This window comes from Pholis gunnellus (assembly GCF_910591455.1).
Source record: "Pholis gunnellus genome assembly, chromosome: 6".
NCBI lineage: Eukaryota > Metazoa > Chordata > Actinopteri > Perciformes > Pholidae > Pholis > Pholis gunnellus.
Genome location: NC_136532.1, coordinates 13,327,785 through 13,342,904, shown reverse-complemented (window position 1 = coordinate 13,342,904; position 15,120 = coordinate 13,327,785). Strand labels below are relative to the sequence as shown.

At 39.6% G+C, this 15,120-nt stretch overlaps 1 protein-coding gene across 1 annotated transcript in view; it reads left to right on the top strand.

Annotated features, from left to right (window-relative positions):
* The window catches only part of edil3a (EGF-like repeats and discoidin I-like domains 3a), a gene marked incomplete at its 5' end in the record, with an annotated part of 95,424 nt that overhangs the window by 41,075 nt on the left and 39,229 nt on the right, over positions 1–15,120 (top strand). The window contains one exon of the mRNA XM_079161166.1: positions 11,603–11,716. Within this exon, the coding sequence (XP_079017292.1) occupies positions 11,603–11,716 (114 nt within the window). The remainder of the gene's footprint in view (positions 1–11,602; positions 11,717–15,120) is intronic.

The following is a 15,120-nucleotide window of genomic DNA, read 5'->3' as shown; positions in this document are numbered from 1 at the left end:
CTCTCCCCACCGCTCCATTACTGTGATGTAGAGCGGTGTGGAGGACATTTCCAGACACCCTCTCAGCATTACATTCACAATTCCACAGCCCACTCACTCCTCACAGTCTGTGGCTAGAAAGCTACATTTACAGGAAGAGATGAGTGTAGAGAAGCCTGGGGGAAGGCTCCATACTCCCCTAAACGTCCAAAGAAACCACCACAATCACACACAGCCAAACCGTCAGACGCCAATGATCAACGATTCATGGAGAGCCACTGAGTGGGTCTGCATACTCTCTTTCTGGCTCGAAGGAGTCGCCGCAGATCAAAATGGAAAGATGGATATGCTCGTGGGCCAGCAGCCCTGTTGTTTCAGCTCACTGCACATTTGGTCTTTCTTACTTCAAGGCGGCCCACATTTATGTCCCTGGAAACAGCAGAATGCCTCTTTTTGTGCGGTTCAATCATAATCTGGTCTAGATCTGTCCTTTAAAGTACTTTAATGTTTTCCTTTTTTAACTGTGTTAAGAAATGCACTTTAGTATCTTTTTCACCACTCATTTGATATTTAAAAACAAAACACCAGATCCACCTTTACTTTGGGCACATGGCGTTCATCAATTTATCTGAGGAGGAAAATAAAGAGTTACGGATGAATCAAAGACAAGAACACGTTGTTTTTGTTTGCGTGTCTTACGTGAATATTTCCCCTTCGAACTGATTCTGATGATTATTGTGGAATCAGAATGTCACCTGTTACTTGAAAGATGCTTAATTATTTTCATTGTTGGGCTACTGAAGGCATACCTGACATGTTACTCTGACTGGGAGTTTGCATTCTGCAGGTAAGTAGGGTTCAGTTGAATTCAGGGCAGGGCTAACGTTACTAAGTGGAAATGTTGCTCAGTGACACGGTCAGTGAATGTAGACTGTATATAAAGATCTTCATAAACAGTCTGTGTTTGAAAAGTTACATCTCCTCTCCACATTCATAATCTACATACATTGCAGACTTCTTCCTTCTGAGCAGTCAATCACAGCTGTTAATCATGACATCACACCTGCTTTTTATAGTGTCAAATAACTAATTAAAACCCCCTGACAGGCTCTCCTCCCCGGGAAGTAGTCTCCTGGTGGCGATAAACGGATATACGGCTTGTTTTCTAACTTTCGCCACTTTGGATTTAATCCAATAAAATAACTATCAAATGTACATGCATCCTGTACCGTCATGTATATATGCTTTTTTGTTTGCTTTGAGTGTGTGTGCTTCTTTGTGTGTGTGCATGCATGCATCCACAAAGTGAAGGAGACCCGGTCAAAGATCAGTGTTGTACTTCAGATATCTATTTTCTCTGGTATTATTCTGCTCCTTTCTCCATCCCAGGAGCAGCTGACCCTATGTCCCTGTCAGAGGGCATTTTGGATAACAAGCTGGGGAAACAAGCTTGAATCAAGGTGTTTAGGGCCACCTTCTTTGTGCCACTGACACAGATGTTTTATTTAGCCTTCTAGAAAGAGTCTTGTGCTTACCAGATCAAAACTGACCTGTTTTCCTTCAGGTTTATTGAATACATAGAATGGCATCAGACAATATTAACCAGGATCCGTCTGTGCTTGGCCCTGATCTTGTCAGCGTTGTTCTCACGCATGCTCTCATACCTTCAATTGTCAGTCCTCTGACCCATCATTGATGATATAAAAGTGATGCATCACCTCTTCCATATGCCTTTAGTAAGCACTCAGTTCTGCGAATCCTGCCAAATAAAAACTGCTGTAGAAACACACTTTGAGTAAGATGACCTTTCTTGTTTGGCAAGGTGGTGCTTTGCTCGTAAAATTACGGACTGGACAGTTTTTTTTCCACAATGCATCTTTGCTGTTAAAACCAACTTAAATGACACAGAATGCCTTCAGGTTGTGGATGCTATATGAAATGGTAGGACTGACTTTTTGTTAGTCTTTTAGAGAAAGGCCAGCACTTTAGAAAGAATATTGGATGTGCAGAAGTGCTTCAGGAACGGTTTTCTTAGAGCTTCGATTCCTTCATTATGTTTGTTGGGATTAAGTGGAAATGACTAGAAACAAAAGCCTTGAAAATAAGTACCTCGGATTTTATGAAGAAAAACCGCAGGAAAAATAATGACATGAGACTTTTGAATAAAGAGCATTGATGCATTTGTGTAATTTAGTGGGTTTATTTCCCCCCTCCCTTGTTCCCAGTCCCTGGACACGTACTCACCTGGTCTGTGCTTCCTGGGGGAGAGTTGTAGAGAACAAGCGGTTACCGAGGCCTAATTGTGTAAGGCCCCCTCAGACACTTGAGCCTTGCTGTCACCTTCTAGCTTCTGCAGTAAGACAATAAATCCTTTTGGCAGATGGCCAAAGCATAAATAGAGATGCATTTCCAAATCCCAAGTGGCGGAAAAGTGGAAAGATTTCGACTCATCCCTGCCCAGGGCTTCTGGCTGGCCAAAGCAGAACACTGACAAATGTTCAGCTTGACGACACAGAACTGCAGTAATTCAGAATGGTAAATATGCCAAATTAGTATTAGTGTTGATTTAGTTTGTGTTCAATGGGACTGAAATTAAGGTTAATGGCCTTAACATATTATTTTGACTGGTGCCCAGCAGAGAGATCTTATATTATTATTCAGTGTCTCATTGAATCATAGAATCCTCAGCGTGGACAAAATGATATGGATGTGTGAATGTTCCTTATGAAGATTATAGTACTTTTTTACCAAAGCATTCATGGGATCTCCTCTAGACAGACAAGGATAGATCAGAGAGAGGGTCAGCAAAGAAATGAATTAATAAAATCAGTGTGAAATTACTCTCTGTTGAAACCACTGAAGTATCTTAATTCAGCCCCACTCTCAATATTAAACTCCGCATAAGTCATTCAAAATCTGACCCGTATCAAAATCATTTTTATTTTAGTGGATATGAGTTTAAATATTTAGGATGCAACTTTTTCTTCAGATGTTATGTTTTGAACTAAACTTCATTCATCCCTCATATCTACTTGTCTTTATGACATGCCCTGGAGTGTTCTTGTCTGTAATATAAAAATGTCAATGTTGTTTGGTTGAGCCACCACTTTGGTCCGGAGTGAAATATGTTTTTGGATGGACAACCAGTAAATCTTGTACAGGCTTTCATTGTCCCTAGAAGATGAATCTTCCTGACTTCGGCGATCCCCTGACTTTAGTTCCTGCACTACCATGAGGTTGACATTGTTGGTTCAGATTCAATATCTTGACAACTATCAGATGGATTGCCTTAACATTTTCTAAAGCTATCCAAGGTCCCTAGAGGAGAAATTATAATGGCTTTGATGATCCTCTGACTTGACTTGCAACATCACCTGCAGGTCAAACTTTTCACTTTCATTCAGTGAACATGTAGCCTACTCCCTGGATTGGCACAATATTTGGTACAGACATGTTTCCCAAACGATGTACTCTACTGACTCTGGTGGTCCCCTGACTTTTCCTCCAGGGTCACAATGGGGTTGACATCCATATTGAAATAAGAAAACGAATGGATGGATTGTAGAGAAATTTGGTGCATACGTTCAAGGTAACCAGAGGTTCCAACTGTAATAACTTTGGATATCCCCTGACGTTGTATATAGCAACCCTGTTCTGCCACCTGGATGTAACTAAGGCTGTCAGTTATGTTAAAAACAACATTTTGTATTTCTACTCTCTAAATGTATATACTCAAATAATGTGGTCTCCTAAGAAAAGGCATCTTTTGTTATCCTTATTTTACACCTTATTTTTGCTCTTTGGCCTGCCTCCACACATCTTATACCATTTGAGTGTCTCTTAAACATTCTAGTAAGTGTACCTCAATGATGTTAAAGAGCTTTTGGATCACACTCGGTTGTTCCGAGCTACATCATTATTCTCCTCACACACCTACTGTTGAGGCTCCTTCTGCAAGCTTAAAATGACACTTAAGGCATTCCTCCAAGTGTCAATCTGCCCCCAAGCTGAGGGCTCTTCACATTCTGCTCTCCCCAGCTTCGACAGAAACCCCCGGTCTGCATGTCTTAGAAATGGGGTTTTGCTTCTAAGATACTCAAACCTCTCTGCCATGCATCTTAAGATACCTTTCCATAAGGCTTCTGGAGTGCTGCAGTGAATAACCTCTCAGTGGGATAATCCCACTTCAAAAAGTGTGTCTTCCAACACTATTCTTAATCCTGAATTCACAGCGTCATGCATCATCATATCCCTTAAAACATACAGCATGTGCCACTGTGAAAACTAACCTTTTTTTCATGTCTATGTAGGAGATCAATACAATCAATACTCATGGTAAGTCGAGATACACATGACCATGCAGAAGTGAATCTCTGTGAAAACGCATATTAAGTATACATCGGGTATTAATAAATATCTCTTTCAACTGGTTGTTGCACGTCATCAGATTCCAGATAGGAATCCTGTTTTATGTGGTGATAGTCACTTCAGTGACATGGGTAAGGCCAGGATAGATTGACAGGATAGATTGACAGTGGAGACAGGCACTTCCATGTTCAATCTTCTATCTCTGACTCAACTTGGAGAGACAGGTCTTGTCCCGGCCTTGTGTAGTGTGGAGTCGACACATTTCACTGCACCAGCACCTGTCAAACACGGCATCCAAGGCTGATCGCCCATATGCGAAGATGCAGCTCTGAGGACAAGTCAGCACTTGAAGTACAGTAGCGTTATAGAACTATTCAGCCGGGAATTCAATAGGCAGGCCATCATCTATTAAACGTAGATACTGTAAATGCAATGTGTGCGTATGCACGTGTGTTGCATTTACAGTAAATGGTAAAGCTTTAGTGAGCATTTAATCATACAAAAGCAGGAGAGATGAGATTAGATATAACATGTGATCAAATGCAGTCGGATAAAACCCTCACTCTGTGCTATACATACAGCAGATGGCTTTTACATCTCTGCCCTTTCAATAGAGTTCTGCGTTGCATCAAAACTGACAAGAATGAGTGGGAAAAAGTTATATTCACAACAACAACAAAATAAGCGTTGAAGATTGCGTCACAGGATAAATGAGCACACGAATCACAGAGGGACTGGAAGAGAGGACGGCCCAAGATAAGCTGTTCTTCTCAAAACCACAACATTAAACATGTTTTTATATTGTTCCCATGTGATACAGTATCGCCGTGTGTATAACATGTAATGTGCAAAACATTTTCTGCAATGTGTTGCTCCCTTAGATGTATCTTGGTGGTCACTGAATGATGACACCATGTGCTGTTGAGTATACGCAGTATGTATGAGCCTGGAATTAGGGCTGTATATTATGTCCTTGTGGTGGGCCCCATAAAAGTACTCCAAATGATGTTGATTGTCACTCAGACATCCTTAACAAAGTGGTCTGTCACAGAGCTTATAAGCTAATGATAAACATTCTTCCTGGTCAGAGTAGCACCCAAGGAATTTAAATCATTGGCTGTGTTTTTCATTTTACCCCTCATAAATTCATTCAATGTGTCCGTGGATTGCAATCTTTTTTCAGTATCAAATCCAACATCTGCAGCATACCAACATGAATCACAAGGCATCAGCAGCAGCCTGTCCCAGGGTAAACCCCATCCACTATGGAGAAAAAAAAATAGGATGATTACTTCTTTGGAAGTACGAGTGTTCATGGTCAGGGGTTAATTATGTGGCAAGCATAAACAACCAGTTGTCCACTTCATTGATGTCGATGACTGTAGAGGTCATGCAACTATTCCTTGCCCTGATAAAGATGTCAAGAGAACCAGCTTGCTTACCAAACATGTGTGGGTTCACTGGCTCTGTGACATAAAGACAGATACGATGAGATGAAACTTCCCCAGGGGAAACTGTGCATGAGGGCTAAAATGAGTCCAGATGGAGAGATGTAACACGATGAGACATCTCCACATGAAAGCAAAATCTTGACTAACCTCCAATTGTGTGGCTTACAGTGTCTTGGCAGAGGAAAAAGAGGGCTTTACCCAGATTTACCCAACATCTGACTGTAATTTAATGAAGGAAGTGGGTGAGATGTAGGGGCAATGCTGCTGGGACATTACCTTTAATTCTGCTAATTAACTTTGGGGCTTTACAAGTTTGAGAGGATTACACGCTATTAGCAGGCATTTATTCCAATCATTTGTGTGATTTATGTTGTTGTTTGGAGCCAGTTTAGGATTACTGGTGCTGCTGCATATATATATATAGTTAAGTCCAGCTGAAACAAAAATGCTTATTTTAGTGTAAATCAGCTCTGTGAATATAATTTCCGCAGTTATCTTTTCAGGAAAACAATTTGTACCATAGATGGAGAACATGTGTATCCATTGTTTTTTATTCCCTTTAGAAATACTATTAAAAATGCTTCAAAATATCTGTTTTCTGATTTTGGTTGACGTCAGTTCTCTAAACTCTTCTCTAACTGCAAAATGAATTACACTCAGACAGGGTTTGAGGGTGCAGTGTGTAGGATTTGGCGACATCTAACAGTGAGTTCGCAGAGTTTGCAACCAACTGAAAATTCTCCTGTGTGCCATGCGTGAAGGAGAACTATGGCGGTCAATGCAAAAACGCAAATGACTCTATATAGAGAGCAAGAGGATACGCTCTGTATCTAGATATATAAACGACTCATTCTAAGGTTACAAAACACAATGGTTCTTATTTTCAGGTGACTAAACACTAAAGAAAACATACTTAATATTGTTACATTCAATTTCTGGCGATAGATCCCCCCTAAATGCTACACACCTATGGAACTTCATCATTTTTTGCCTCATCTTTATGGCACGTATACATCCTTCGTTGTGCAAGATTTGACACAATACCTTTTACTGTTGAATGAACTGGAAAGCAGATTCATCGGCCGTGTGTTTGTGTGGCTGTAGCAGGTGCAGACACCGCAGAGGTCAGTGCAGCCCAGCGGAGAGGGCACAGATAACCCCCCCTCCCCTCCCAGGTCTCCTCCTGCTCTCTAGACACACAAAAGCCAATTTAGCGCACACAGGCAGTGCTAGTTCCCGACATATACCACTATTCATTGCTCTCATTATTGTCCGACTGAGACACTTTTTAGATAGCAATAGAGGAGCAAAGCCAGCTAGCGAGACATTCCAGTGGACCGATGAGAGTCTGATCAGAGACTGATCAGATGTATTCTGGGGTTCATAGTGTCCGGAGGAAGATGATGATGATGATGTTAATAACAGTATATGGTATTAATCATTTTATTAATCCTAATTGTATTATGTCTCACAACAACATCCAATTCATTTATAAAACTGCATTATATTCATTAATAAAGAAACTAGTGTTATTGATGATTGTCATAATGAAATATGCACCTGTGCAATATAATACACTGTATTAGCCCATCATCATTTTGCTACATCATTTGCCTGGTGTTACCGACCAATGGCCAATTGTATTTTGTCCACCACTGTATGTGCAGCAGGTGGACAAAACATCAAAACCTTGTTGTTGTCTATTGTTACAATCTAATGTAATAACGCCAAATAGAGTATAAGTTAAATCAACATCATCCTGGCTCAGTTTCAACAAAACATTATGACCTTCACAAGTATTGGAGAGCCAGTGTGTTGTATCATATTAAATTATACGCCTTTTAGTTTTATTGTCTCCATCCGCTGTGGACATCTTTACACAAACTGGCTTGTTAAATCCAGTATAACCAAGATGGCATCATTCTCATTAAACTAAAGACATCAGTTGCAAATGTTGTTTTACCATAAGGCTTCAATGACCTGTTCAATGTCCTGGAAGAATCGGACTATGAGGGGAACTCCTTGGATGCATGCCTGTAACTGTGTTGCGTAAACAGAAACACTGAATGTATTTACCTGACCACTAGGCTTGCTCATATTTCTCTGTTACACCCTCCTCTCTCTTTCTTTCACAGTTTCTATCCCTCCAATCCTCTCCTCGCTTCTCATCACCTCTCTTCTCTATTTTATGTTGGGCGACTTAACTGCATTCTCTGAAGTAATCCCTTTTCTCCCACCTGAGTTACTGGCAATACACCACTTTTAAGTCTTCCTTTCCCTGTGTTTCTTATAAAAGGAAAGCAAATCGTAAGATGGGCTTGTTGTGTTTTCCCCTCTCTGTGGTATGTTGTGCTCCCGGCTATTTGAGTGGCTTGCCCATTTGGCTCACCTTTGTACTTGGACCTACAGTACTGGTGGCAACAAAGCAGGAAATGAACCTACAGGGTAACAACAACATCACTTTTCTAAGTGGTGTGATTACAGTGGTAATATAACAGTGAATTGTGCTGTGTGCAGAATGACCTGCAGATTGTTTATGGGTTTGGTGCTGTTGTATATAATAGTGCCCTGTGCCTCTCTCCCGCCAGCGCCCATCAAAGTTTAGCAGGTATGGCTAATGGGTGGATGTACATTCCTGTTTTATATATACTTCTTTGACATTTGAAGTACTAGTCTCTACAGGGTGTGCTTTTCACTTTCACATTTTTTCACATATTCCTTTGTACAAATGACTCTTCTGTGAATTGCATTAATGTGGTTTTATATGGCCTGCTGTAGCTTTGATTAATAACTGGATTAGTATTAGTATAATAACAATTACAAAACACTGAGAAGCTGAATTGTTGAGTGAGGATTGTTGTTCTCTATAATGTAATTGTTCAGGTTAACAGTTCTTCACAGGATCGTACACGTAATCCCCCTTAATTGTATTAACCTCCCATAATTGAGATGTTTCCTTCTGACAAGTGCTTGTTTTTTCATCTCTATGCTAATTGTGTGTTGTCAGTAAGGAGGCATGTTGTCATGCTGGCTGTTTTGGGATTTGCCACTGTAACACATTGTCCTGTACTAGCTCATCAAAGCACAGTTTAAGCCGAGGCCGGAGCATAAGAAGGATCACAGGCGAACATGAGGAAACTGGTTAATGGGAGGCATTATTCTGTGTCACATTTGAAACATGAAAGGTTCTGGAGTTAGCTATGGAGAAGTACAATAACTACTGATTACAGTATGTTGTGCAGCTGATTATTGCAAGCACCTAGAATGTTGCAATAATCCCAGAAAGACCCAAATCCAACCCGTTAATGACAGAGTCTTTGAGTGATTGGCTCTCTTAAATGCAGGCTAGATTTAGATTGTGACAATCGTGAACATTTTTTAACCAATTTTCATGATGCAGGATAACCACCGCTTCCCCCGACTTTATCTTAATTAGGGTGCTGGAAGTATCAGAAAAGCTCAAACTGGTAGAAAAGATATCCGCACACTTAAATCTATGCAGAGAACATTTTATTTTTAGCTTTTCATGAAATAAAATGAAATAAAATAACAGATTGGATTTTTCTGATTTAATATTTTTTAATTGAAATTTTCTTTCCTCTCTCTAAGCTTATGATTTAAGCCTCCGTCCATAATATGTGTGCAGTGCATCTCTCTGTTTGTCTCCATATAGATTGAATCTCCATAAGTCAAAGCACATGGATTCAACTGCATGGTCCCCAGCTGACTGTATCAAAATGTAGATCCAATCATGATGCAATTTTGGTGGAGAAGCAATTAACCTGTGCAACTAACCTGCCGCAGCAGATGGTTTGTTTCACAGAACCGAGGCGTCATTGGAAACTGTTTGTAAAAGGGCAGGCACTGTAAAAAAAAAAGATTTGGCAGGTAGTGAGACGAACTATCTGTCAACCAAACTATTGTTGAAGCCAGTTGGCAGAATAGCGAAAACATCTTTTCCACTGGGAAAAGCTTTCAGTGTCATTCTTTGTTCTTATTTCAATGAAGAACAATGTGCAACAACTGCATATCGGAACTTGAATGGCTTCATGAAATTCTTTTGTAAATGTCTTGAGAAACAGATGCTGGAAAACAGCTAGGGTCTACACTTAGGCATGCACCAACAGGCAAATGGAAAAACACAAAAACAAGGCAACACTTACAATAAATGTCATATATACAAATCTTCACAGCTTGACAGGCAAAATAATTTCACTTCTCGCTGTTATAATTTATATGTTCGATTATAATTAAAGATGAGTGGCCCCTGCAGTTTGAGTTTGATCTACCTACTTTGTGTCTAGCATAGCTGTGTGTTGATGCAGTCTGTCTTTTGAGAGAAGTGATTTGAATGCCAACTGTGACAAGTCAAGCTCCGTAGCCACAAAACAATATGCTGGCTAGTAAAACATTTTTGTTCAATCTCCCTAAGAATGAAGCTCTAAAAATATACAAGTTGGGTCGCATCACATACGGAGGATCTGTGTTTATTTCATGTGCAGTGAATTTGATCCATCACCTGCTGTTTTTCACTAAACTGTCTGTGTAATACAGGATTAACAAAGTACAGGGCTTCTCTATCATCAGCTACATCTGAAGCAGGATGTAACCGCCATATTAAAAGACACAGCAGGCCTTGTCTTGAGAGTGCTGGCTGGGTGCTCACAAAATAAATAAAAAAACACAGTGTTTGGTGATAATCAAGAATATAAATAGAGTATATACTGCATAGAGAGGATTATTCACGTCCAGACAGCCGCATACGCAAAATGTGTCCTTATGAAATCCAAGACAAATGAAAATTAAATGTGTTTCAAGTTCAACCTGCACAACGTTTGGTAGTTCTAAAGTTCAATTTCATTATTTCACTCTATTTATATATATATATATATAATTTTGTGCTTTGCTGTAGATTAAAGATGCTACTGCTTCCAGTCACAGTTCCTCCGTGACCATTATGTGTGAAGAGCATGACTGTATTTCTCTGCAGCATACAGCACATTCACCGAAAAACACTGTATTTTGAGATATTACAAACGTGCTCAAGTGACTATTATATATATTATAGATAACATCTCAGGGAGATACTTTTATCATGTTTCACTTTGTTCTCAAACCTAGTTACATATTCATGAAGCCAAAATGTAGTCACAGACTCATGGTATGTTTTAGAGGATTAAAAGTGTGGAAATCATTAGAACATTGTTCAAAGGTTTACCTCCTTTCCTCTCCCACTGTTATCCCATTTCCCTTAACTGTAGCTGTACTAGGACAGAGTGCTGATGAGTGGGATGGGTGTGGCTGTGGGTCTGTCACCTTCTGTAATCAGATGATGAATCAATCAGAGAAGATCATATTGCTGAGAGCAAATACAGTGCAAAGATGGCTGTACACAAGATGATAATTATGTGGCAATTTAGCATATCTACAGTCTGTTTTGCTCTTCTATGTTTCTGTAGACTGAGGATATTTACCAAGCCTATTGCAAAATAACTCAGTGGTTAAATACACTGAAAATGTATTTAATTATTTAAACTGCAAAGAAAGTACACTAGGTTACTTAGTTATGTGTTCTAGTATTAGTGGTCTTCAGAGGAGCTATTTGATTTATTAGTTCCAAGAAACCGGTGTCTGTGAGAGCTTCTATGGGCAGACTCAATCTAATAACACATTCAATATATAAACAAAATTCAATATATACGCTCCCTACCAGTGCATTCCAATGACAATGAGGTCTTTTTAATTGCCTGTGTCTGCTTCAAATGTATGAATGCACCTTTTCTTTTGTTTTGTGGCTCTTCCAGATATCAACGAATGCGAAAGGGACCCATGCAAGAACGGGGGCATTTGCACAGATCTGGTTGCCAACTATTCCTGCGAATGCCCAGGGGAGTACATGGGGAGGAACTGTCAATACAGTAAGTGCTCATGTTTCTGTTTTGATTATTGTTTTCTTTTATCTTTTACATCTTTGACAGCTATCCATTGATTCTTAACAGCACACACACAGCAGACAGTTTGCTGGTGAGCTAATTCCCACGAAGAACATCTCAACACATTTCAGTGGATAGTGTGCCGACCTTTGATGACAACTTTTTAAAGGTTATGCAAGGTTGATAAGCTATGAGGACATCCTTTGTTTTTTGGGTATATTTTATAATAGCTATTATTGTTATTATGTGCTTAGTGTGCACCATTGCAGTTGAAAAAGAAAACTACATGTTTCAGTGAAATGAAGCCACAGAGAAGTAAAGTATACGTTTTCAACATGTGACAGTGGAAAAGCGATGTATCTTATCTTATCTGAATAGTTTTGGATATGGCTAGCGCAGCGTGATCATTTATTATTTCTAAAGTACGGAGGAGGATTAGCGCCTCCATGTGAAAAAAATATTTGAGTTTAAAGTGAGAATTTTGAGAATAAGAAGGAGAGTAGAGTTTTCTCACATGTGGCTCTAATTTTCTTTCGTACTAAAGTCTTCACAATGTTCACGTCTTCTGAATTAAAGGCAAATAAGCATATGCAATTTATACACAGCCCATATTTAAACTTTTTAAAAATAAAATCCAAACTTCTCCTCATATCATCTTAATGTTGCATGTTCAGACAAACACAATGAACCCTAAAAGAAAATGTGAACACTTGAATGCTGAGAAGTCAAGGCCACTTTGTGCTTGCAAGCCCTCATTTCATTCTTCTGCCCGGTGGCTGTGTATGAGAGAGAGCTTTCGTCTTATCACAAGTAGCTTTCTTTTTGCAAGACGCCGGAGAGCTTAAAGTGCCCTTGTGTGTTTATTATGCTATTGTGGGGATTTGGTCTGCTCACTCTCGGAACATATTAGGATTAATGTAGCAGTGGACCCGGAGCCCTGAGCCACCCCTGCACTGCTACTCACAAATTAATTTATCCGATTTTCTATCTTATGTTTAGCAGAGTTGTTCGACAACATACTCAGGAATTTTCAAGAACAAGTCTGCATCGGAAAGAGAGAAATGTCGGAAGTGCCTGTAGTTGTTTTATAAATTGAATAACAGAAGGCAGAGGGTAATTTGTGTACCGAGAGGAGTTAAGAGGCGAAGCCTGATTGATAAGGTTGGTGTAGTGAGTGAAGAACTCAAGGATAATGATTTAGTCTTACTGACTGAACATATGCTGAGCTCCATTGTTTGTTTAATGGCGCTCATTTCCATTTTCTCATATAAACTCTATATTTGTACAGCATATTATACAGCCATTAATTCAGCCAGCCAAAGTGGCAGCGCAATCTTTAAGTACTATGGTTTGTTTTGGGTCTGTACTTGTGCACATTAGATTTGAAATAAAACAAGGACCATGAGGTGAACGTGCAGACTCTCTGCTTTAATTTGATGATGTTTACGACCAAAAAAGATCACAGTGTATCTTTCACTGTGTAAAGGGAAATAACACTGTTCAATCAATATAGATGTAAACAACCCAAAACACTCCGAAAGCTAAACGTCTGCACTAGTCTGTTACCTTGTTTTGTTTTTTGTTTCATGCACTGTATAGCCAAACATACCACGCTCCTCATAATACTGTCCGGCTGAAATGTATGTTTTCTGACGAGGCTGCTTTACGTCAAAAACAGCCTGAAACAAGAGACTGGATTACAAGGAACAAAAAAATCTATCACAAAATGTATAACAGAAGGAGCGCCTTCTCTCTCTCTCCTCTATTTCTAGACTTCCGTCTTTCAGATAAAGGCAAAAATCCTCCAAACAGATTGTTGAATGGTAAAAACAATGTAAACCGAGTTCCAAAAAAGTTGAAACCTACATTTCCCATAATGCAACAATGCTCAATACTGTCTTCCATTACATACTCCCTGCCTGCTAAACACCCTCATCTTTAAACTTTACATGCTCACTTAGCCTTCCAGCCCAAGCTGAGACAACCCTGATGACATCACAGTTTTCTCACAAGCTTGTTACTTGTGATGAGTAAATTGGTTTTCATGCCTAAACGTGGTGGAATCCCTCTCTAATTCTGCCTTTGCTGTTTAAATGCATTATTTGTTGAATATGTCGCAGCCTTATTATAAGAAATACAGTCTGTGTGGTCCCCAATAAATATAACATTGATAGAAAAAGGCAGAATGCCTGGAATCTACTTTTATGCAAGGACTCGTCATCTCTTCTGACTTGTTCCTTCAACCCACGTTGTGTGAGTGGGCAAGTACTGCACACACATTGGCTGTTGCAGATGAAGCAGCCGTACATTTTCGGCCATACCGGAAATGAGTGACGTGATGACAGCAGTGATCTTTTGGCGATTGTCTGTCTGTTCGGTGATTAGCTGATTTTGCTGGAATAATTGCAGCGCCTTCAGTATTGATTCCCACGATCCAATGGCAAAGCCAGTAGTGCGAAAAAGAATCATATCTGTCGCTTGCCAACATGAATCCCGGTAAAATATACAAGAAGGCATACAAATACAGGGCGATAACACTTGGCACAAATTTGGGATTGTTACGGCCGTATTCGTCCAGGGACATTCACATTTTCAGACACTAATATGGGTTAAATGGTCGGTTAAAGATCCAATATTGAGGAAAGGTGAGGTCTGTTCAGGGTCAGAGAAGATTGTAGAACCATCTGCCTTGAGCGGAAGCTAAATCGATTAAAGTATGCCAAGTTACAAATAACAACCAGTTGTCCTGCATCAAATAAACTGCAGTAAGATGGAAGCTCTGGCTGTTTACTGCACATTAGCCAACAATTTCATGTTCTCATAACATTAGTTAGTCTTAGACCATATTCAGGGCTGAGATTTATTATTGTTTCTTTAAGCGCTTTTGACAGTGACACCTCTTAACACTGCTTTTCCTGACACTCACTATTTCTGTCTGCTATAAACCAAGAATACCCATGTGCCGGAAAGTGGGTCGCATTCCTACGACAACAAGCAACCATAAGCTATTGGCACCGGTATCAGCTGTGGCATAACTCCATATTAAACTTAAATATTGATACGGTGATTTGGACGTTTATTAACACATTTTTTTCCCGTTCTAATAGATTTGAAACATACGCTCAATCCAGTGGATCATGTCAACTAATTTGCTGAGAATAAATATTTTAATATATACTGACCTGAATGACGTTCAACAGGAGCTGAAATGCTCAGACACGTTAACAAACGTCTGAATGTTTTTGTTGCACATGCACTTGTTATAGACAACCAATATAATGTGTCCACCAGAGAGTAGTGAGAAGTCTAATTTTCAATTTTAGAATAACCTACCCAGCACATTTATTTACGTTATGGGTTGTGAAAAACATATCAGCCATCATCTATCC